Source organism: Littorina saxatilis, linkage group LG1, assembly GCF_037325665.1.
Source record: "Littorina saxatilis isolate snail1 linkage group LG1, US_GU_Lsax_2.0, whole genome shotgun sequence".
NCBI classification, from domain to species: Eukaryota; Metazoa; Mollusca; class Gastropoda; order Littorinimorpha; family Littorinidae; genus Littorina; species Littorina saxatilis.
In genome coordinates, this window is record NC_090245.1 from 23607093 (window position 1) to 23630840 (window position 23748).

General features: G+C 44.8%; 1 protein-coding gene across 1 annotated transcript in view; it reads right to left on the reverse strand.

The window, feature by feature from the left end:
• Positions 1-8659: 8659 nt before the first annotated feature.
• Positions 8660-23748, reverse strand: part of LOC138969159 (neuronal acetylcholine receptor subunit beta-2-like) — a 63725-nt gene continuing 48636 nt past the window's right edge. The window contains exons 4-9 of the mRNA XM_070341921.1: positions 15144-15259; positions 13854-13996; positions 12589-12871; positions 10643-11305; positions 10238-10273; positions 8660-8751 (exon numbers count right to left, since the gene is read on the reverse strand). Coding sequence (XP_070198022.1) covers positions 8660-8751; positions 10238-10273; positions 10643-11305; positions 12589-12871; positions 13854-13996; positions 15144-15259 — 1333 coding nt within the window. The remainder of the gene's footprint in view (positions 8752-10237; positions 10274-10642; positions 11306-12588; positions 12872-13853; positions 13997-15143; positions 15260-23748) is intronic.

A 23748-nucleotide genomic window follows, 5' to 3' on the forward strand; every position in this document is an offset into this window, starting at 1 on the left:
CAGACCATTATACTCATGTGAAAATGCATGCGCACACATAGATGCGTATACACATGCTCACACACACACATATACACTCTGAAACACACATTTGAACATATATTTTCTGATCATGCATGTTTATTATTAAATGATCTTGCAGTGCAACAAGTGACCATATTTACATGTTTATAAATACAAGGTTAACATTATGAAAACAACAAATGCTAATGAATATGCACAGTATTATTTTCACAAGCATAGTTTGCATGCATTCAGGTTTTTTTTTACAAGTACATGTCTCCACTGATTTGCGGAAAAGAAAATGAAAACAAATGTCATGATAAATTCTTTTTAACAATGCATGGTTATGATGAGTGAACAGTTCAAAGAATTAAGTTACCCTGTTATGAATATAAAAAGCTAACATCTGCTACGTAAGACATCTATCTTTTTTACCTCACTCTTTTGCTAAGGTCTCGCTTGCTGTTCTTTCCCGCTAAGTCTCACTCGCTCATATGCCCGAAAAGAGGTAGAGTCAAGAATAGAGAAAGCAAATAATGTCTGCAGGATAAGACATACATACAATGTCTTTCGAACCGCACTCTCTTGCTCACATTTTTCTTACCCTTGATCGCCTTTTGAGCTATGTCTACCTCACGTACCCACACACATGTGCCCAAACCGAAACGAAGTACTACACACACGCACGCACGCCACGCGCGTACACACACACAACACACACACACACACACACACACACACACATACATACATACATACATATATATATATATATATATATATACACACAGAGTTACACACATACGTATGCACGCAAGCATGTGCGCACAAACACACGCAATGCGCGTGGCTGCTCAACGGCTCCATCCATTTTTTGCCCTCCTTGGCTAACGCTTCCCTCCCTGTCCTCTCCGCTCCCAAACACATATCATATGTGTTATATGTACAGGCATTGCATGTTGTCGTATACATATTAATATTATTCTCCTCCCTCTCCCAATACGCTGTATCCACCCCACCCCCATACACACACACCCCGACATGCACAGATGTACAGGCAAGCATGTTTTTGTCTCCCCACTATCGCTTATAATTATTTCCATCGCCGGTCACACACACACACACACAACGTCAAACACACGCACGCACGCAGTGAACACATTTCTCTCTTAAACACACAAACATATAATCGTACATCATCCCGCTCAGTAGGCCCACCCAAGCAGAGCCGGGCTAGGGGTACGCATTACCGTGAAGCTGGCAGTCAGTGCTACCAAATGTCGTCTGTGTCTACCACTCGGTGGTGACTTATGTGGGTCTATGTAAGCAGATGCCAGCGCAAGCAATCTGATGCAGAGTCAGGAGGCGGTTTGGTACAAGAGAACCTTAGAGGCCACAGCCTCGGCCGTCTGTAAGGGATCTGTGTGTCTGGACTGGCACATTTGCCGGTTTCTGAGGTTCAAGCGGAGCTGTTGTTGCTCCCAAGTTCCCGTGTCTGGAGGCGTTTTTGGTATGGAAGCAAACCTGTAGGTTGGGGCCTCTGCCTTTCAGGATGCCAGGACTACAAAATGTGTGTCTTGGGACACATTTAACTTAAGATTCCAGAAGTGGATCTGTGCAAGCACACTAGAACCAGCTCGCAACAGTTGAGGTGAACAGATAGGTGGGAATGTTCTGAGCAAAACACTATGTGTTACTCCATACCCCCCGCCCTCCATGGAACTTCTTGACCCAAACAAATTGGGGAGGGGGGGGGGGGGGGGGGGGGGGGTTGCCCAGTCGGTAGAGGCGCTGGCTTTAAAACCGGTTGTTACTATCAGCGTGGGTTCAACCCCCAAGTTCGGCGCGGGATGTGTGTCCCAGAGTCAACTTTGTGCAGGCTCTCCTCGGTGTTCGACATAAACACCCCCGTGTGCACGCATGCGCACGATAAAGATCCCAGGGTCACAGCGAAAGCCTCAGGCCTTGGAAACACGAATACATGCATGCAAAAATATGAAGCCCGGGTGTCCGTTCGGCCAACAGCCAATAAAGCAACCATTTCAGCACTGACCCAAGACGACCCAACCCGGTCCCTAGCCCATTTCAGGTCTCCTCTAGCAGCCGGCAGCCAGCTGTCTACATCCCCCCCCCCCCCTGCATTTTTATTTTTTATTTTCATACAAAGCCAGGTTTTCCCGTGTAACATGCCCCTAATGGCTTTGCCGTGAGGGCGTAAAACTTACATTTTCTCGCTCAGTAGGCCTACGTACTTCCCAACAGACGACGTACTACAAGACAAACTATAGATTTAGTCTACCGTGAGACCGAGTCAGGTATCTCAGAGACATGCCCGACAGTTCCTTATCACCACGTGTACAGATAATGCTTGTGGCATTGACCGATCGTGACTCGGAGTTCAACAGACGATGAACAACTTCTTGTTTACTTGAGTATACAGCCTGCTGTCTTCTGTCGGGGGAAATTCTCTGTACCTATTGTTCTTCCATTTCCTCAGATTATTCTTACATTTGTGCAAGAAATGTTGCACTCTTTGGGTTAATGATTCAAGCACGCTGAGGTGATTTCTGTTTGACAGTTTCCTTCTTGGACGAATGTGACAAGACTCATGTCTTGCTTGCAACGAGGAAGGAAAGACGAGGACCTCTGACGGATGTGGTCATGTTGGTATTGGTGCTTTATGCAAATACGCTGACCTTCACTCCCCCCACACACACACACACACACTCACACGTATCGTATACACACTCGACTCAATCACTCACACTATTCTGAATATTACGCCTCACACACAAAACTGTCTTACTGAACACACTCGACCTCTGTGTGTGTGTGTATGTGTATGTGTGTGTGTGTGTGTGTGTGAGAGAGAGAGAGAGAGAGAGAGAGAGAGAGAGAGAGAGAGAGAGAGAGAGAGAGAGAGAGAGAGAGAGAGAGAGAGAGAGAGAGAGAGAGCATACAGCCCACATATTATTCACATTTGAGGGCCAATCACTACAGGTTTGGTTACATAACAATCTTAGCACTCCCTTTGACAAACCGAAGAAAGCAATACAACTGTATTTCGACTGACTTTGTTTGACGAGAATTGACAGCATACTTATTTTGACATGCAGAGAAAACTGCATCTGGAACGTCTGCGAATTTGGAAATTGAAATGCATATAATATACCCGCTTTGAAGTTGAATTTTGGTTGTAGAATAATGACCGGCTGAATTATGCATAAAGCATTAAGAGAAAACAAGTACAACAAAAGAAGTAAACATATAGGCACATTTGCGCAAATCACTCCATTTGCACTCTTTAGTAACAGCAGACACATCCAACAACACACCCAAAACAAGTTATTTTACGACATGTCGTTAATAAGTCGCCGTTTCTCACCTTGCTGGAACGTAATCCATTGTAAATCCATGTTGAAGTCTTAAAATACATCACCCTTCTGTTCTGCACAGAGCTTACAATTAATTGTTATATAAGCAAGGGGAGATACAGTTAATAGAAGGTGCTACAAATGTAAGCCGGTCACTGACACTTTTATCCAAAGTGTGAGGGGATGTTGTAGGAAAAGTGCAGACAGACCAGGGGCAGCATAAATGAATGGCCCGTGAAGTCAGCAGTCTCGGTGGCTCTGATTTTGACGAACCTTTTTGACTCACACGCGAAGCAAAAGTGAGTCTATGTACTCACCCGAGTCGTCCGTCCGTCCGTCCGTCCGTCCGTCCGGAAAACTTTAACGTTGGACATGGTGTATGGTTACAAGATCTCAAAAAACATGTGCGGCAACTTGACTTCACTTCAAGTTCAAGGTCACAGGGGCCGTAATTATTGTCTTAAAAACGACCATTTTTCACATTTTCGCATTTTTTTCTGAAGTTATCGAGAATGGCAACCTTAGCTATGTATGCTATACATGTACAGGGCAATGTAAGCCCTATCTTTGGACACCAGTTTGGTTGACCTTGCTTCAAGGTCAAGGTCGCAAGGGTCCTTTAAAGTTGGATTGTATACATATTTTGAAGTGACCTTGACCCTGAACTATGGAAGATAACTGTTTCAAACTTAAAAATTATGTGGGGCACATGTTATGCTTTCATCATGAGACACATTTGGTTACATATGATCAAGGTCAAGGTCACTTTGACCCTTATGAAATGTGACCAAAATAAGGTAGTGAACCACTAAAAGTGACCATATCTCATGGTAGAAAGAGCCAATAAGCACCATTGTACTTCCTATGTCTTGAACTAACAGCTTTGTGTTGCATGACCTTGGATGACCTTGACCTTGGGTCAAGGTCACATGTATTTTGGTAGGAAAAATGTGTAAAGCAGTTCTTAGTGTATGATGTCATTGCTAGGTTTAGTTATTTGACCTTGACCCTGAAGGTCAAGGTCATGTAAAGGTCAAGGTCAAGCATGTGAGTCGTATGGGCTTTGCCCTTCTTGTTACATTTAGTCAAGTTTTGACTAAATGTTTTAACATAGAGGGGGAATCGAGACGAGGGTCGTGGTGTATGTGTGTGTGTGTGTGTGTGTCTGTCTGTGCGTGTGTGTGTGTGTGTAGAGCGATTCAGAGTAAACTACTGGACCGATCTTTATGAAATTTTACATTAGAGTTCCTGGGTATGATATCCCCAGACGTTTTTTTCTTTTTTTCGATAAATGTCTTTTATGAAGTCATATCCGGCTTTTTGTAAAAGTTGAGGCGGCACTGTCACACCTTCATTTTTCAATCAAATTGATTGAAATTTTGGCCAAGCAATCTTCGACGAAGGCCGGACTTCAGTATTGCATTTCAGCATGAAGGCTTAAAATTTAATTAATGAGTTTGGTCATTAAAAATCTGAAAATTGTTATTAAAATTATTTTATTTATAAAACGATCCAAAATTACTTTTATTTTATTCTTTATCATGTTCTGATTCCAAAAACATATAGATATGTTATATTCGGATTAAAAACAAGCTCTGAAAATTAAAAATATAAAAATTATGATTAAAATTAAATTTCCGAAATAGTTTTAAAAACAATTTCATCTTATTCCTTGTCGGTTCCTGATTCCAAAAACATATAGATATGATATGTTTGGATTAAAAACACGCTCAGAAAGTTAAAACGAAGAGAGGTACAGTAAAGCGTGCTATGCAGCGCAGCGCAACCGCTACAGCGCTGAACAGGCTCGTCACTTTCACTGCCTTTTGCACTAGCGGCGGACTACGGTCATTGTGAAAAAATGCAGTACGTTCAGTTTCATTCTGTGAGTTCCACAGCTTGACTAAATGTAGTAATTTCGCCTTACGCGACTTGTTGTTTCTCTTCAAGTTCATTCCACACCTCTATCTTGAGGGTGTTCGTATCTTAAACAAGGATAACACCGTTCCGGTTCTCACCGGAAATCCGGTTTTTGAAAACTGTTAAAACCGGAAAATCCGGTTTCTTATAATAAAACTTTAAAACATTTTATTTTATTTTAGTTTGGATGGTTGATGAACGCAAAATGTGTATTACTTTATAATTTATGAACATACATTTTGGTACCAGGGGGGAGGACGGGCGTAGTGGCGTGGTGGTAAGACGTCGGCCTCCTAATCGGGAGGTCGTGAGTTCGAATCCCGGTCGCTGCCGCCTGGTGGGTTAAGAGTGGAGATTTTTCCGATCTCCCAGGTCAACTTATGTGCAGACCTGCTAGTGACTTAACCCCCTTCGTGTGTACACGCAAGCACAAGACCAAGTGCGCACGAAAAAGATCCTGTAATCCATGTCAGAGTTCGGTGGGTTATAGAAACACGAAAATACCCAGCATGCTTCCTCCGAAAGCGGCGTATGGCTGCCTAAATGGCGGGGTAAAAACGGTCATACACGTACAATTCCACTCGTGCAAAAACACGAGTGTACGTGGGAGTTTCAGCCCACGGACGCAGAAGAAGAAGAAGGTACCAGGGGAGGCTGGTCTTTGCCTCTACAAGATAGAAACAAGTCGCGTAAGGCGAAAATACAACATTTAGTCAAGTAGCTGTCGAACTCACAGAATGAAACTGAACGCAATGCAACGCAGCAAGACCGTATACTCGTAGCATCGTCAGTCCACCGCTCATGGCAAAGGCAGTGAAATTGACAAGAAGAGCGGGGTAGTAGTTGCGCTGAGAAGGATAGCACGCTTTTCTGTACCTCTCTTCGTTTTAACTTTCTGAGCGTGTTTTCAATCCAAACATATCATATCTATATGTTTTTGGAATCAGGAACCGACAGGGAATAAGATGAAAGTGTTTTTAAATTGATTTCGAAAATTTAATTTTGATCATAATTTTTATATTTTTAATTTTCAGAGCTTGTTTTTAATCCAAATATAACATATTTATATGTTTTTGGAATCAGAAAATGATGGAGAATAAGATGAACGTAAATTTGGATCGTATTATAAAATTTTTTTTTTTTTTTTACAATTTTCAAATTTTTAATGACCAAAGTCATTAATTAATTTTTAAGCCACCAAGCTGAAATGCAATACCGAAGTCCGGGCTTCGTCGGAGATTACTTGACCAAAATTTCAACCAATGAGAATGAGAGCGTGACAGTGCCGCCTCAACTTTCACGAAAAGCCGGATATGACGTCATCAAAGACATTTATCAAAAAAATGAAAAAAAACGTCTGAGGATATCATACCCAGGAACTCTCATGTCAAATTTCATAAAGATCGGTCCAGTAGTTTAGTCTGAATCGCTCTACACACACAGACAGACAGACAGACACACATACACCACGACCCTCGTCTCGATTCCCCCCTCTATGTTAAAACATTTAGTCAAAACTTGACTAAATGTAAAAATAAGAAAAATACAAAGCCTCAGCACCCCCTAGCCCTGCCGCCGTGGACCCTGGCCTTTCAGGTTTTTTACTTTTTGTTGGTGTTAGCCCTGCTTAAAGTTCAAAAGGTGACGAAGAGGTGTGTGCTCAAAGCGTGAGGTGTTAGAATTTTCAGACATGTGTAGACAAACGCCGTTTTTAGTCTGTCCCGTCCTGTAGGGGCGACCACCCCCAACCAGGCGCGTTCACAGGTGGCGGATAGTGTGATGGCCTTCAGATATGGAGGTTAGCTGCGAAATAAGCCAGGCTTGCCAGGACGAATAAGCAGTCGCGGACCAACTGGCGGTGCTTCCAACAGGAGGGGGCGGGGTAACAGGTGGCACTGTTACACTCAAGAAATACCCCAGGTGTCCAATGACGGGAGCATCATGCGAACAAGAGCCGCATTTTAAGTTCTAGCCCTGGGGAAGGTCACCTCAGATAAACAAACCAGCCAGCTATGGCCAAATAGCCGGGTAGACTGGACTCGACAGCCCTGTAAAGCCACCAGTCTAGGAGAAGGATCACTCCGATATAAAAACACGCTGAAGCCGGATGAGCTGGGCCATGTATGGCGCATAACGACAGCTCAACGCATCAACGCTCATATGACAGTCTGTCCCGTTGCCGATACATCATTTCACTAAGACAATCCGTTCCAGTCCACAGACACAAGCTATCAAATATCTGTGGTACTGTTTGTATACCTGTAATTCACATGAATAAGGTTATGTCCGCAGTAAAACAGACGGCAGTTCCTGAGACTTCACAAAGACAGATTTCTCCAAAGCATTTGATCGAGTCACCTGTGCTGTCCACGCAAGTCGTCCTTCATGAAACCTCGAATAGTTAAATTCGCAACAACAACAAAATAATCCAACTGGCAAAGCAGCCAAATAAAAGGTGTCAAAAGTACCGTAAGATGAACATGTAAACACATTGCCTGGGTCCTGTTTTGTTTTGTTTATTAAAATTTGTTTTTTTGGTTTTTTAATGCACTGCAGTATTTTATCTTGACAGCAAACTGCCTTTAGGTCAAACATGGTTTTTTCTTTTTCTTCCATTTAATGACCACGGTCAATGACTGATGATCAGCATCATGTCACGTGGTCTGCTTCATGTTTGTGCTGTTCAAACCGAGTGCGCACTGACATTGCATGTATGGTCTTCACTCCCATCGAGAGCAGCATGACCCGTTTGATAGTCACTGGGATACTTACTTCTTGAGTTATTAAAGGCAGCGATTTTTTTCCACTTTCACAAAATCTTGCCTAGTCATGCTGTGCATTCTAGGCAAACCAGCTGAATCTGATGGTCGCACAGGTTGTCTGTTGAGCACACAAATTTGTCTGATCAGCTCACAGGTTGTGTGATGAGCGCACAGGTTGTCTGATGAGCACACACATTTTGTCTGATCAGTTCACAGGTTGTCTGATGAGCACACACATTTTGTCTGATCAGTTCACAGGTTGTCTGATGAGCACACACATTTGTCTGATCAGCTCACAGGTTGTGTGATGAGCGCACAGGTTGTCTGATGAGCACACACATTTTGTCTGATCAGTTCACAGGTTGTGTGATGAGCGCACACGTTGTCTGATGAGCACACACATTTGTCTGATCAGCTCACAGGTTGTGTGATGAGCGCACACGTTGTCTGATGAGCACACACATTTGTCTGATCAGCTCACATGTTGTGTGATGAGCGCACACGTTGTCTGATGAGCACACACATTTGTCTGATCAGCTCACAGGTTGTGTGATGAGCGCACAGGTTGTCTGATGAGCACACACATTTTGTCTGATCAGTTCACAGGTTGTGTGATGAGCGCACAGGTTGTCTGATGAGCACACACATTTGTCTGATCAGCTCACAGGTTGTGTGATGAGCGCACAGGTTGTCTGATGAGCACACACATTTTGTCTGATCAGTTCACAGGTTGTGTGATGAGCACACACATTTTGTCTGATCAGTTCACAGGTTGTCTGATGAGCACACACATTTGTCTGATCAGCTCACAGGTTGTGTGATGAGCGCACACGTTGTCTGATGAGCACACACATTTGTCTGATCAGCTCACAGGTTGTGTGATGAGCGCACAGGTTGCCTATTGAGCGTATGGGTTGTCTTATGAACGCATAGGTTATTCGATTAGCGCACATGTTGCTGATGAGCGCACAGGTTGTCTGGTGAACGCACAGGTTATCCTATTAGCGCACATGTTGTCTGATGAGCACAACTGCAACTCTCGAAAACAGCTATTTGTTTACGAGTACGAATCCGGGCTCTCACAGACACGGGCCACGTGGTTACGCCAACCAATCAAACACGTTCAAAACAGTGATTGCATTACATTTGCATGGCCAGTTGCCGATTTCATTTCCGGTAATTGACACTTTTACCGGTAAAAAAAACCGGACATTTCCGGTTATCACGATCACTGTGTGGGTATTCAACCATTAATCTTCAAAGACCATGCTTTTTGGTCCAAAAATGTCATCCCTTAACCTTCGCCATTGAGTGGACAGACCGGACGATGAGGCTGCATTCATGCACATTGTGTATTGTGACGTTCCAGGTAACGGAGACCGGCACGGTTGGCCTAGTGGTAAGGCGTCCGCCCCGTGATCGGGAGGTCGTGGGTTCGAACCCCGGCCGGGTCCTACCTAAGACTTTGAAATTGGCAATCTAGTGGCTGCTCCGCCTGGCGTCCGGCATTATGGGGTTAGTGCTAGGACTGGTTGGTCCGGTGTCAGAATAATGTGACTGGGTGAGACATGAAGCCTGTGCTGCGACTTCTGTCTTGTGTGTGGCGCACGTTATATGTCAAAGCAGCACCGCCCTGATATGGCCCTTCGTGGTCGGCTGGGCGTTAAGCAAACAAACAAACAAACAAAGGTAACGGAGAGAGTGTGTTTTCCTTCGGACAGTGTCTGCAGGCCTCCGGTCACCGTGCCTACCACGACCCCACCTAAACAAGGATATATAGGTTTGCATTAGACGTTTCCATCACCCGACAATGATACAATCATTGAAACCATGTGATGAGTAGCGTTTTGGACTTGAGAATTCTTCACGCGACTTGAAACGTGCGTTCTCGTGAACATTTTTTTTTAAATCTTAAAGTGCCAGATGCAACACCACCAATGACAAAACAGTTACAGGCCGGATCAGCCCTTTCAACATGTTCTGTCAAAACGATCCTGTCTTTTTGCCGGCAGGAACAAGCGTATAATTCGATCGATGAGAACGAGTTCCAGTATGTGAGTCACACAGTTTTGTTGTTGCGTATTACTCAGCGTTGCATTTTCAAAGGTGATGGACTTCGGAATATGAGGATGTGCGTTTGTAAGGCGTATACAACGGTATAATTATCTCCTCGTATACCTCCGTAATGAGCCTCGGCCAGCCCAGACGCGGTGACTGCAACATGATCCACTCCAAAGCAACAAGGCTGTAGATTCGATGCAGCTTCTGACAACGAAAAAAGAAACATTCCAGTCTCCCATGACAGACCGATCGCACCTCACATGACAGAAAGACAAGAGGGGTTGTCTTTTTGTCGTTCGCTCGCTCAGATAAACACTGACAGGGAAATCACCCGATCTGACCGACAAGCAATGCCAACCTTCCATAGTCTCATGACAGAAAGACACAGGTGGTCGTCGATGTCTCGTCGTCACTCACTGGAACACCGACAGTGAAATCAACCGACTTACTGACTGACTGACAAACAATTCAGAAGACCTTTCTTTACACTAGGCTCTGTGGCGCAGAGTGTTCATTACAAACCGATGAACATGACGAGGATGATGGTGGTGATGGTGTTGGTGATGATGAAGAAGATCCAGAAGAGGATGCTGTCCAGCGATTTGCCAATCTCGTGCCACGTCACTTCCGGGTGCTTCACTACGGAGTTGCTCTTCATCAGCCGCTGGCACTCGCGCGGTCTGTACCGAGACCCACCCCCACCCCCACCCCCATTCCCACCGCCACGCCCGCTCGTCTCCGAGCCGCTCGCCAACGAACTGGCCCCCAAACTTTCCCTACCCCCTGCCCCTCCTCCTCCCCCACCTCCTCCTTCTCCCCCTCCCCGCCTCCTGTAGCGCTGGACCTCGTTCTCGCCGTTCTCTCTGACCTTGACCTTGGTCTCACACAACACTTGCAACTCCTTGAGGTGGTCAAGGTTCTCCGAGTTCCTGGGGGCGTCCTCCAAGGAGCCCGCTTCCTGCAGGTGGGCCTGCTCGGACACGTCCTGGTGCGTGCTGCGGAACGCCCTCCGCTTGAGGGTGGAGGTGCGTGTCCAGGAGGACCGGTGTCCGCTCTGGCCCTTGTAGAAACACTTGAGGTAGCCTGGCACCGCGTGGCGCGGGTCGCGGTGGTGGATGTTCAGCACCAGCCCCGCACAGCACACCGACAGCGTGCTCATGGCGAGGAGCGTCGTCAGGTACACCGCTGCACACACATATACATTAAGATGCGGTGTTTATTTCGACGAAAAAATAAAGGAGACTGAAGTACACCGCTGCAATTGCTCGCAAGCGCGCTCGTGCGCACGCACGCACGCACGCTCGTACGCACGCACGCACGCACGCACGCACGCACGCAAGCACGCACGCACACACACACGCACGCACGCACGCATGCACGCACGCATGCACACATGCACACATGCACACATACACACACAACAGACACACACATACACGCACGCCGGCATGCACGCATGCACACATGCTAGCATATATACACACACAACAGAGACGCCGCAGTATTCATTTAAAAAAAAACCTTCAGCAGACAGAAGAAGCACAACGCTGCACACACAGTCTCGACAAGAACCTTCAGCAGACTAGTTTCTCAGAAGAATGGTTGCATGCCTATAACTGCCGCCCTTAATAGTCTGGACTAATTTTGTTTTCTCACAAATTCAGACAAAAATGTTCGGTGATTCTCTTTCTAATTCACTTTGCAGGATTGGCACGGATTGGTCAACGTCACTTTCAAACAATGAAGGAGACGTGGACCTATGTCGGTCTTGGCCTGTATGCAAGAGTCGAGGGTAGAGACTTTACTCTGGGGTTAAACTGTACACTCATTGCAGTTTATCCCGGACTAAAGTATTTTAACTCGAGTCCGGGGCTGAGGTAAACGAAGCGAAACCGGGTGCAATCCAAGTGGATGACAACAAGCCACACGGTATGATTGGTGGACATCACAACAAATCTCAATTTCAACCAATCAGACCCCGCGGCTGCGTACGACCCATTTGGGTGGCACTCAGTTTTGCTTCGTTCACTTTAGCCCTGGACTCGAGTTTAAAGACTGTAGTCCGGGATAAACTGCAATTTGTGTGGCACTCAGTTTCGCTTCGTGCACCTGGGGCCCTGCATACCGACTCTGTCTGTGCCGTCTGTGCCTGGTATATGCAGGGCCTCAGGTGCACGAAGCGTAACTGAGTGCCACACAAAGGCCCGGCATACCTGTAAACAAAGGCCCTGTATACCGTGCATACAGACAGAATCGGTATGCAGGGCCTTTGTGTGGCACTCAGTTACGCTTCGTGCACCTGAGGGCCTGCATATACGGACTCTGTCTGTGCCGTCTATCTGTGCCAGGCACAGACATAATCGGTATGGAGGGCCTTTGTGTGACACTCAGTTACGCTTCGTGCACCTGAGGCCCTGCACATACCGACTCTGTCTGTGCCGTCTATACGTGCCAGGCACCACACTCACCCAGAATGGACAAGCTCTCCGAGGTCTTGGGCATGTTGTCCGAGATGATGCCGAGGTAGACGGTGAAGGAGAGGAGCACGGTGACAGCCAGGGCCATGCGCTCGCCGCAGTCTGCGGGCAGGATGAACACCAGCACGTTCAGCAGCGACAGCATCACTACGGGGATGATCGTGTTGAGGATGTAGAAGGTCCGTTTCCGTCGTAGGTGAACCTTGAAGGTGGTCCCCGTGTGCTCCCAGCCCAGGCGGTAGGTGCTCGGGTAGGAGTAAGGTCTGGCCTCCGTCTGTAGGGGATCAAGAGAAGATGGATGAACATCTTAATCACTCTTGGAATCACAGTAATCGCGATATTTGGATGAATGTGGTAAATGTAATTGTGTTGTCCCAGCCCAACCCACAGGTCATCGGGTAGGTGTAAGGTCTGGCCCCTGTCTCTTGGGAATACAGGGAAGATGGATGAAATACGGCAATGCTAAATCATTCTTGGAATCACAGTAATCGCGATACTTGACGAAATGTGGTACATGTATTTGTGTTGTACCAGCCATGTCCAAAGGTGCTTGGGTAGGAGTAAGGTCTGGCCTCCGTCTGTAGGTGATCGTGAGAAGATTTATATCATGAAATACAATCGAACCTGTCCATAACGACCGTCCAGGGGTTACGAACAAAACCGGTCTCTATAGACAGGTTATCGCTACGGAAAGGTGAATCATATAGAAAAATAAACTCGTGGAGGATCCTTTGAGTTAATCGTAATAGACAGTTTGTCTTTTAGAAGAGTTGATGTTCGACTGTACTTCATAAATGTATGAAATACTGCCGTGCTTAATCCCACTTGAAACCATTTTAATCACGAGACTTGACAAATGTGGTGACTGGTCCTAGCCTAGCCTGTAAGTGTTCGGGTAGAGTAAGACACGCTAGACACGAGACAGGACGACATGTGGTCCCTATGTGATATCATCTTATTACTCTAATTGTTGGCCATTTGAAATCACGCTTGAAATCACGGTAATCACGAGGCATGGCGGAATGTGGTCTCTGCCAATTCTTTACGTACTTGGGTATCTGCAGGCAACAGAACAAAAAGGTGTAAGCTTATGTTAGACACCAACTCGTAGTAATCCACATCCCTATCACGCTTCCGTCCGCCATTGTCAATCACGCTCGAAATGGCAGTAATCGCAGGCTCAATAGCCAACCAACTCACTGAAAAACTGAATGACTACAGGCTCAACGACACGAGAGATGCATGACGTCACTTACAAACGTGATGTCCCACTCGCCGTTGGGGAGCTGCGCGTCAAGGTTGATGACGTCAAACTCCGGGGCCACCGTCAACGTGCGATTAGTATGCATCCAGGTCAGGTAACGAATGTCACACGTCTGGGTGTCGAACGGGTACTTCCCTGAAACACGACCGGGTTGAGAATATAACACAGGATAAGAAAAAGCACATTTAAGGACACAACCAGAACGAGGCTGTTGTGCGCTCAGGGCAAGTACAGTACGTAACAAATGTCACGTTTTCTCGTCAACCGGGCATATATATGGTAAGGCGATTAGATACGGTAAGATTAGATACGGGATAACCCAATATAACCCAATAAAAAAACACACACACACACACACACACACACACACACACACACACACACACACACACATCTAAACAAACAAATAAACAATCAAAAACCATAACCAACCAAACAATTGACTGTACCACAGCTATACAAACCGCTGCTCACATTGACAATGAGGCACAGTCTGCCCCTGTTGAAACTTTCTCTCATTTTGGGATGACAGTAACTCAAAAATCAACATTAACGCTCTAACACACCATAAGCACCCAAGCTCTAACACACCACGCGCATCAGTGCAACTCATGATTACTATCAGGCACATCCTACCGGGAGCATCTCGTTACTCCCCCGCATCGTTACTCCCCCGGCTCGTTACTCCCACGGCTTGTTACTAACCCTAACCCTAACCCTAAGGGGGAGTAACGAGCCGGGGGAGTAACGAGCCGGGGGAGTAACGAGCTGACCCCCATCCGACCCATGTTAAAACTTCGTCTCATAAAATAAATGGTATTGCATACGTAGGATCACCGTGCACTCTAAAAAAACAATCAACACTAATGCACTGGCACTGCATACACATTCAGCACAATCATGATTGTCATGGGATACAGTTTGCAAATGTTAACCGACTTGTCGCATACCGGGACCACAGTATCAAGATCAACTTAACTATATAATATCAAACATGAGACATAACTGTAATGTGCGTAAAATGACAAGCACAACACTTCAGCGTTATTCGCATTTAAATGCATGCACCAACGCTTAAAAATAACCATCTCACTGCAAACAAGCATTACCGTTAGGATGTTGAAAATTCATTCGCATAAAACCACATGCAATTCGTCTTAACATCTTAAACTACAGCAAATGAACTTAAAAACAAAAAGTTAAAAAAAAAACTACAGCACGCATACGCTACATCAACACTGCATACATAAGTTGCACGTGCAAACTAAGTGTAAGAATCTACCTATATTGACAGCACAACTTGTCTCTGTCACGATGCCTGGCTCCCAGATGATCTTGCCGTCATTCGTCACGCTGATCAACATGGCGTCATTCCCTAGCTCCACGTAATTCTGTGCTCTGAAACACACACGCAAACACACATCATTATTATTGAAAGGCGCATACGTCCGTCCGTTTATCCGTCCGTCTGTTCGTCCGTATGTCCGTCGGTCTGTCTCGCTTTTGATCGCTTTCAGCTCCGGCGTTTGTAGGCATATTACTTGCAAACCGCATGGCAAATATGTGAGTGAAATGTCTGAAAAGTATAAAATCGAGTAATATTTTTACATGTAGTGATAAGAAATACAAGATTACTTGCTGAGTGCGGCTGTCAGCTAAAACTGTTCGTTGTCTTTCTTTAAATCAAGAGGGATTGTTGTTTATCGTATTTTAAGCATGCAACTTTCATGTACATTTTTTAAGCGATTGTACCGACGGCTGCTCCATCTCGCTCTCTCTGTTACGTTGTTCACACTCACGCACACACACGCACGCAGACGCACACACACACACACACACACACATACATACACACACACACACATACATACACACACACACACACACGCACGCACGCACGCACACGCACACACACGCACACACACACACGCACGCACGCACGCACTTACACACACGCACACACACACACACACGCACGCGCGCACGCACACACGCACACACGTACGCAAGCACACACACACACACATACACACACACACACACACACACAAACACACACGCACATACACACCCACACACAAACGCGCACACACACACACACACACACACACACACACACACACACACACACACACACACACACACACACACACACGCATAGAGTAGGGAAAAGGGCAACAAGAGTTTCTGTTACATAAAATCACGTCGTCTTTGAAAATAAAAGAAGGAATACAAGAGCTAGAGAAATAATGCCCAGTTTGTTTGTGTATCGACCTTTAAAGGTCGTCCAGCTTAATCTCTGAAAATTCATGAAAAGTTCAATAAACAGGTAAGATCATTGACCGGCCGGCCCCGAAGGGTCAACCTAGCGGTACACGCCCCGTTAGGAAACGGTCAGTGCCAGCATAATTGTCAACAACGGATATCTGCAGAGTTTATGTCATGAAGCCGCATGATTACAGACCCATTTTCTGGACTGGAGAGAGACAAAGAAAGAGAGAGAGAGAGAGAGAGAGAGAGAGAGAGAGAGAGAGAGACAGACGGACGGACGGACGGACAGACAGACAGACAGACAGACAGACAGACAGACAGACAGACAGACAGACGGACAGACAGACAGACAGACAGACAGACAGAGACAGAGAGAGACAGAAAGACAGAGACAGATACAGCGACAGAGAGACAGACAGACACAGAGAGAGACTGAGACTAAGACTGAACTTTATTTTAAAAGGATACAGATTTAAGACTTTAAACTTGCGTCGCAGGTAGTAAGTATATTTAAAGTCATCGAATCCCATTGTGTACAACGTTTTCAACGCTTTTCTCACTTTTCAATCGGAATGAAATTCTTGCAGACGAATCCATAAACATTATTGCTAATAAAAAATAAAAATTTTAAAAAGCCCACTGGCGACGCCTTCCTTGCGGAAGGATGCACGAATTCACAGGAAAGATATTTTTCCACACGAAAACACTGGTAGGATAAACAAAAAGCTTAGCGCTTTCATAATACCTTGACATTAATATTAGGTAAAGGCAAGACTGCCCTGGTATTTATTTTGCCCTGACAAACATGAAAGTGATATCATTCTCCTTGATGCTCTTATTTTCTTTTGTCTTTCGATTGGTCGATCGTACAGGGACGAACAACCTTAACATCTGTCTCTTGCGAGTTGTTGTCAAGCCCGTGAGAGCATTGTATCTCTCTTTGTCGACACTCGTTTAAAAAACGTGTTCAGAAGTACAAACAGAAATACCAACAGACACGCGCGTGTGCATGAACCCCCCCCCCCCCCGCCCCCAACACACACACATAGACACGTTCACACACGCACACACACACACACACACACACACACACACATACACACACACACACATGCGCGCAAACGCACAACTTAGACACACACACACACACACACACACATGCGCGCGCGCACACACACACGCACACACACACATACACAAACAAACGCACACACACAAGCGCGCACACACACACACACACATACACACACACACACACACACACACACACACACACACACACACACACACACACACACACACACACTGACATTGACTAGAGATGGTCGAGGGATCCACAAGGGCTTTTGGTCGAGTGTAAACATTCGAGACTACGACGTAATCAAAAACGTCACCTACAATTATCGCTTCGTTCTTTATATCAGCCTCACGTAATTCCCTGGACTCTGATCGCTACCGTGACGTTTGCCCCTTTAGCAGATCATAAGAATAATCGTTTTCGAACTGACACTTCAGTCTGCAGGGAATCGCCGGGTCCCTACCATCACCAGACCAATTCTTATAACGCACATTTAGTCATAATGTTCTGAGGTTTACCATTCATATTCACTCTGACACAGCTTTTGTCAAAATGTTAGAAAGGGCTGTTAATGTTGATAAAATGTCAAAACATAGTCAAGTGATCAAAATTATTTAACATTTTAACGTTCAAATCCAAAATTTAAATTGCTGGCCTTGTTATAACGTCCCCTTAACCCTTAGGCTGGTTGTCGCGACATATGTCGCGCTACTTTACGTATACTGTCACCTGGTTGTCTCGACATATGTCGCGCTACTGGCTCAGTCTGTTTGGTCGGTTCCGATTACCTCCCATGGATGCGAAAACCTATATGACCGTTTTTCTTTATTTTTCTCTCTGTTAAATTCACCAGTGGCTATGTAACATGTGTTACGTAATTGCACCAGTGTAAGGGTATGGACAATTGTGATTTTAGTGTAGTTCTTTGGGTGTTAGTACACTGCAATTGTCCGCGGAATCAGTAAAGTAGGCCTGCCACGCGCTAAACAGTACACAGGACGGAGATTGGGATCATAAGACGCACACTTTTCTTGCAAAATTAATATATGTTACGTGTATTTATTATGTATTATGTTGTGTATTGTCGCTGTTATTAAGATTATTATATTTAAGATTGTAAGGCGCTTAGAACTATTTGCGCCCTATAAATACCCTTATTATTATAATTATTATATGTATTTACAGGTGGCGATACAGGTTTGAAAGAAAAAGATTACATGCTATTCACATAATGTTTCCGAATTCCATGTAATACTACAGCAAGAATTCGGACGCCTGTGGCACAGAATGTATAGACGTCAAGCTTCAAACGCCAAATCACGTTTGATTTCATCCGCAATCTCTCTTCATCATCAAAAACAACAGGCTCCGTCGATCATTCTGGGCGCACAGCTCTCCATTCTCCCACAGACCCCCAAAGGAATTACTGCAATTCTATCGACGAAGTCTCATTTCATGCATGGTGCGTTCGGAAACACGCGACATTTCGTCATCATACGGGTCTTCGAATGCTAGTCTTGGCGTACCTTCTGACAACCACTGTGGAAAGGAAACGGAAAAACAAACCCCCACAAGGAACTTAGTCGATAAATATCGACAGGGGGCCGACAAATGGTTTAAAATGTGAAATGTGTGTATATGGGTGTGGGTCTGAAACAAACAAACAAACAAACCATGTGAACCCCCCCCCCCTCCCCCCCGGGCCGCAGGCCTTCGATGTAGTGATTGAAAAGAAAGGATGTTCTCAAATGGTTCAATTCTCATTTGGTCTGATTCTCAAATGGTACCGGTATACTTCGCCCCCCCTGGCCGCAGGCCTAGGATTAAAAAAAAATTTATTTATTTATTTTAAACATTAAAAAATTAGTTAGAGTAAAACAAAACATTAAAACGTTCATAATAAATAAAAAAGAATTAAACAAGAATTTAACACAAAAAATAGATAATCCGCCCATGCTGGGAATCGAACCCGGACCACTTTCGCCGTAGCCGGACGTCTTACCACACAGCCACAAACTCTTCATTACTCAGTCAGTGAATTTAGTGATATTATACCTAACCGCTACTGGCAGACATGGGCCGATCGATCGACCGGATATGCTTTGGCGAGTGGTTTCGGCGTGTGATAATAATAACTATTTTTTCTCAATTTTTAAGTTTTAAATGCTATGATTCGACAAAGCAGAATGAAATAATACTAGTCATAATTTTTTTTCGGCAACTTTTAAAACGTGCAAACATTATTGTAGACCCCTTGACCTTGTGCATAAAAATAGATTCTTCCCCATTCTTCCACACAAAGCTTTGTCAGTTGTTGAGGCCTTGCAAGGTTTTGACGGCAACAATAATTATTGTAGTTCTCTAAGACTTTATTTCTGTTTGATTTGTAATATGTTGGGAAGACATATTTATCAATTGATCAACAAAATAAAACATAATAAAAAACGACACAACATTGTTAAAATCATTATTGTCCAACGTTGAACGTTTACGAAGGCCTCAATCTTCACGCGCAAAATCCGTAATAGGTGCTTGATTTTGGTATTTTGAATTACATAACATTAAACCTTTGTTGGGCTTCATGGTCATGGCAACAGCCATAATGATATTATATGATGTATTATATTATATTTCAGCATATGTGAATTACATGTCATCAAACCAAACTGTCATACATTTTTATTCCTACATTATTCTGATTGATCACAACCAAACCTACTATCATTGGACACATCCAAATGCAAGCGCCTGTTCTTGACAATTTTCTGGGCCGGGCTTAGCCACAGACACTGTTTGGCCTGTAGGTAAAATGTACAATGTATTTTCTGATTTGTGCACAAAAGCTTTTTTTCCTTTTTCTTTTTTTTAACATAACAATGTTTAATGTCACTGTATGTTTGAAAGACCATGGTCACATTTGTAAAACAAATGTTAAATTAGAAAATAAATAACATTTTGGTTCATGATTTTTCCTACACCTGTGCTGAAAATGAGAAATAAAAATGTCGGTATATAAGTCACTCAGATGCAGTTCAGTATGAATGGTTTTAGTTTGTTGCGGTTGACCCTGCACAGTTCGACCTCTGATGTTTTTGTTGAACAACTTTGCCTTAACACCTCCAATAGGACGACGTATTTCACAACTTCCTGTGTTACACAAACTCAGTGATGACCAATTTTGCCTTCACCCCTCCCATAGGGTGACGGATTTCACAACTTTCTACTGATGAACAATGTTGCCTTCACCCCTCCCAAAGGGTACACAAACTGATGACGTATTTCACAACAAAATGGCGCTGCCCATGGCCCCCATCAAAACTATCCGTATAAATGGGGGCCTCCTGGCCCCCATAAAAAGTCAGTGAACAGCTGACAAAAGGTTCAAAGGCAGGTCAACGACCAGTTTCCCCAAGTTAATGCATGAACTTTTCCTTGGGGAATAATGAAATTACCATCGAGGGGCGGGGCGGGATGTTACCAAGAAAAAAACACCATACACATATATGTAAACAAATTATTTAAAAAAGAAGAAAAGAATATAAAAATATCTGCTGCTATGTACAACACACACACACACTCACACTCACACTCACACTAGCATTCTTTGAATTGTTGGATGCGTGCACACGCCGCTGCTCCAAGCAGGTCAATGATTGTTATCTCTCAGTTTTAAACATTCATCTGTTGACGCCATTGAAGACGCACTGACTAATCGAATCTCTTGAGCGTCACTGTCACGCCCACACACGGCATGTCTTCGTTTCATTCACAGGACACTGTCCGTCCTCTCCTTCTCGATTTTTGTCAACATCCGCCTTCTCCTTCTCCCCATTCCTCTCATTTCCGCCTTTCTCTTCTCATATCTCTGTCTCTCTATCTCTCCATTCGTCGGTCTGTCTGTTTTTCTGTCTGTCTCTGTCTCTGTCTCTCTCTGTCTCTCTCTCTGTCTTTCTCTCTCTCTCTTTCTCTCTCTCTCTCTCTCTCTATCTCTATCTTTGTTTTTAATTTTTAATTTTAATTTTCCTTATTATGTGTCTGTGCGTCTCAATGACAGATTGTGAGAAAAGGCCTAGTCTTAAATCTTAACCCTTGTAAAATAAAGTTCAATTCAATTTAATTCTCTCTCTCTCTCTCTCTCTCTCTCTCTCTCTCTCTCTCTCTCTCTCTCTCTCTCTCTCTCTCTCTCTCTCTCTCTCTCTCTCTCTAAGGAACACAAGCATGCATCATCATCTCTCAGCATTTCATGCATCACCATCGTGTCTCGATAAGCAGCCCAATTAGGCTTGTACGAATTCCCAATACCTGACCCTATCCTCAGCGCACACAATACACGTCCAAGTATGGCCAGGCCAACTGGTCCTACGAGGACGTTAAACTCTGATAGTCAGTCAGTCAGACCCCTCCATCTCACTCGTTTTCTCACACGACTATATCGTTGACATATATAGGGTCAAAAGTCCCAAAAATAAGTCCTTAAAAGTAAATCCTCATTCATTTTCAAAATAAGAAAGGCCTTCGTTTTTAAGGTCTTATTTTGCGGGATTTTTGACCGTTTGTGCCAATCATACCCTCCACAACTCTCCCAGAATGATACCCCTCATTTTCTCACCCTATTATATAGTTGACACAAACGATCAAAAGTCACAAAAATAAGGCCTTAAAAAGTGAGGCCTTATATACTTTGGGATTTTTGACCGGTTGTGCCAGCCTTACCCCAAATCGCTCCCACAATGGTACCCCTCCTTTTCTCACTTTACTGTATATAGTTGACAAAAACGATCAAAAGTCACAAAAATAAAGCCCTAAAAAGTAAGGCACTACATGTATTTACTTTGGGATTTTTGACCGGTTGTGCCAGCCTTACCCGGAATCCCCCCCACAATGGTACCCCTCCTTTTCTCACTTTACTATATATAGTTGACAAAAACGATCAAAAGTCACAAAAATAAAGCCCTAAAAAATGAGGCCTTATTTACTTTAGGATTTTTTACCGGTTGAGCTCACCATACCTCACAACTCTTCCCCACAATGGTACCCCTCCTTTTCAACTGGCACACACAACTCCTCCCTGTGACTGCGACCCCTGCACAGGGCGACCAGAAATCAGCGCGCTACTGTCTTCACATGACAATCAATGACAGAGATCACCGATGCATACAGGCGGGCGGCGACTTCAAAGCGTGGGCGGTCATTTCGGAGGTTCCGCTTCTTGTTATGGCCGCCATTATTAGTCCGTTTGGAAGGAACTCGAGATCTTTCTTTCTCACTCACTCTCTTCATCTTCGCTTTTATATTATAGCTACTAGTGCAAGTGGTGGTGGTGTTGCTTGCTTCTGCGCTGCATAAGAATTAATAAGAAGTCATTGTAGTTTGTGGTTGTAGGAAGGTACTTCCCTTCCCCCCCGTCATCCCGCCTCCCCAAATCTCTCTGTTTATTTCTCACTCTCGAGTCTCAGGGGTGGTGGTGGTGGTGGTGGTGAGGACGGGGAGGGAGGGAGGGAGGGAGAGTGAGGGGCGAGTGAAGTTTATAGCGATTGAAATGTTAAGTAGGGTCGACAATCATGACATCTTTGTCAGACCGGCCAAGGGGTGCGAGTGACACCATCTTGAAGCTTCCATTGGTACAGTCACATCTTTGTCAGACTGGCCAAGGGGTGCGAGTGACACCATCTTGAAGCTTCCATTGGTACAGTCACATCTTTGTCAGACTGGCCAAGGGGTGCGAGTGACACCATCTTGAAGCTTCCATTGATACAGTCACATCTTTGTCAGACTGGCCAAGGGGTGCGAGTGACACCATCTTGAAGCTTCCATTGGTACAGTCACATCTTTGTCAGACTGGCCAAGGGGTGCGAGTGACACCATCTTGAAGCTTCCATTGGTACAGTCACATCTTTGTCAGACTGGCCAAGGGGAGCGAGTGACACCATCTTGAAGCTTCCATTGCTACAGTCACATCTTTGTCAGACTGGCCAAGGGGAGCGAGTGACACCATCTTGAAGCTTCCATTGGTACAGTCACATCTTTGTCAGACTGGCCAAGGGGAGCGAGTGACACCATCTTGAAGCTTCCATTGCTACAGTCACATCTTTGTCAGACTGGCCAAGGGGAGCGAGTGACACCATCTTGAAGCTTCCATTGGTACAGTCACATCTTTGTCAGACTGGCCAAGGGGTGCGAGTGACACCATCTTGAAGCTTCCATTGCTACAGTCACATCTGAGATATAGCACAGAGAGAGAGAGAGAGAGAGAGAGAGAGAGAGAGAGAGAGAGAGAGAGAAAGAGAGAGATAGAGAGAGACAGAGACAGAGAGACAGAGAGAGACAGAGACAGAGAGAGAGAGAGAGAGAGAGAGATAGAGAGAGAGACAGACAGACAGACAGACAGACAGACAGAGAGAGACAGAGACATACAGACAAACAGACAGAGACAGACAGACAGACAGAGACAGACAGAGAGAGCTGTTCTGCTTTAATATTTTTGTTAAAAAAGTACAAGAAAAACTCTGAATTTCTGTGAAAACAATCTAATTTGCCA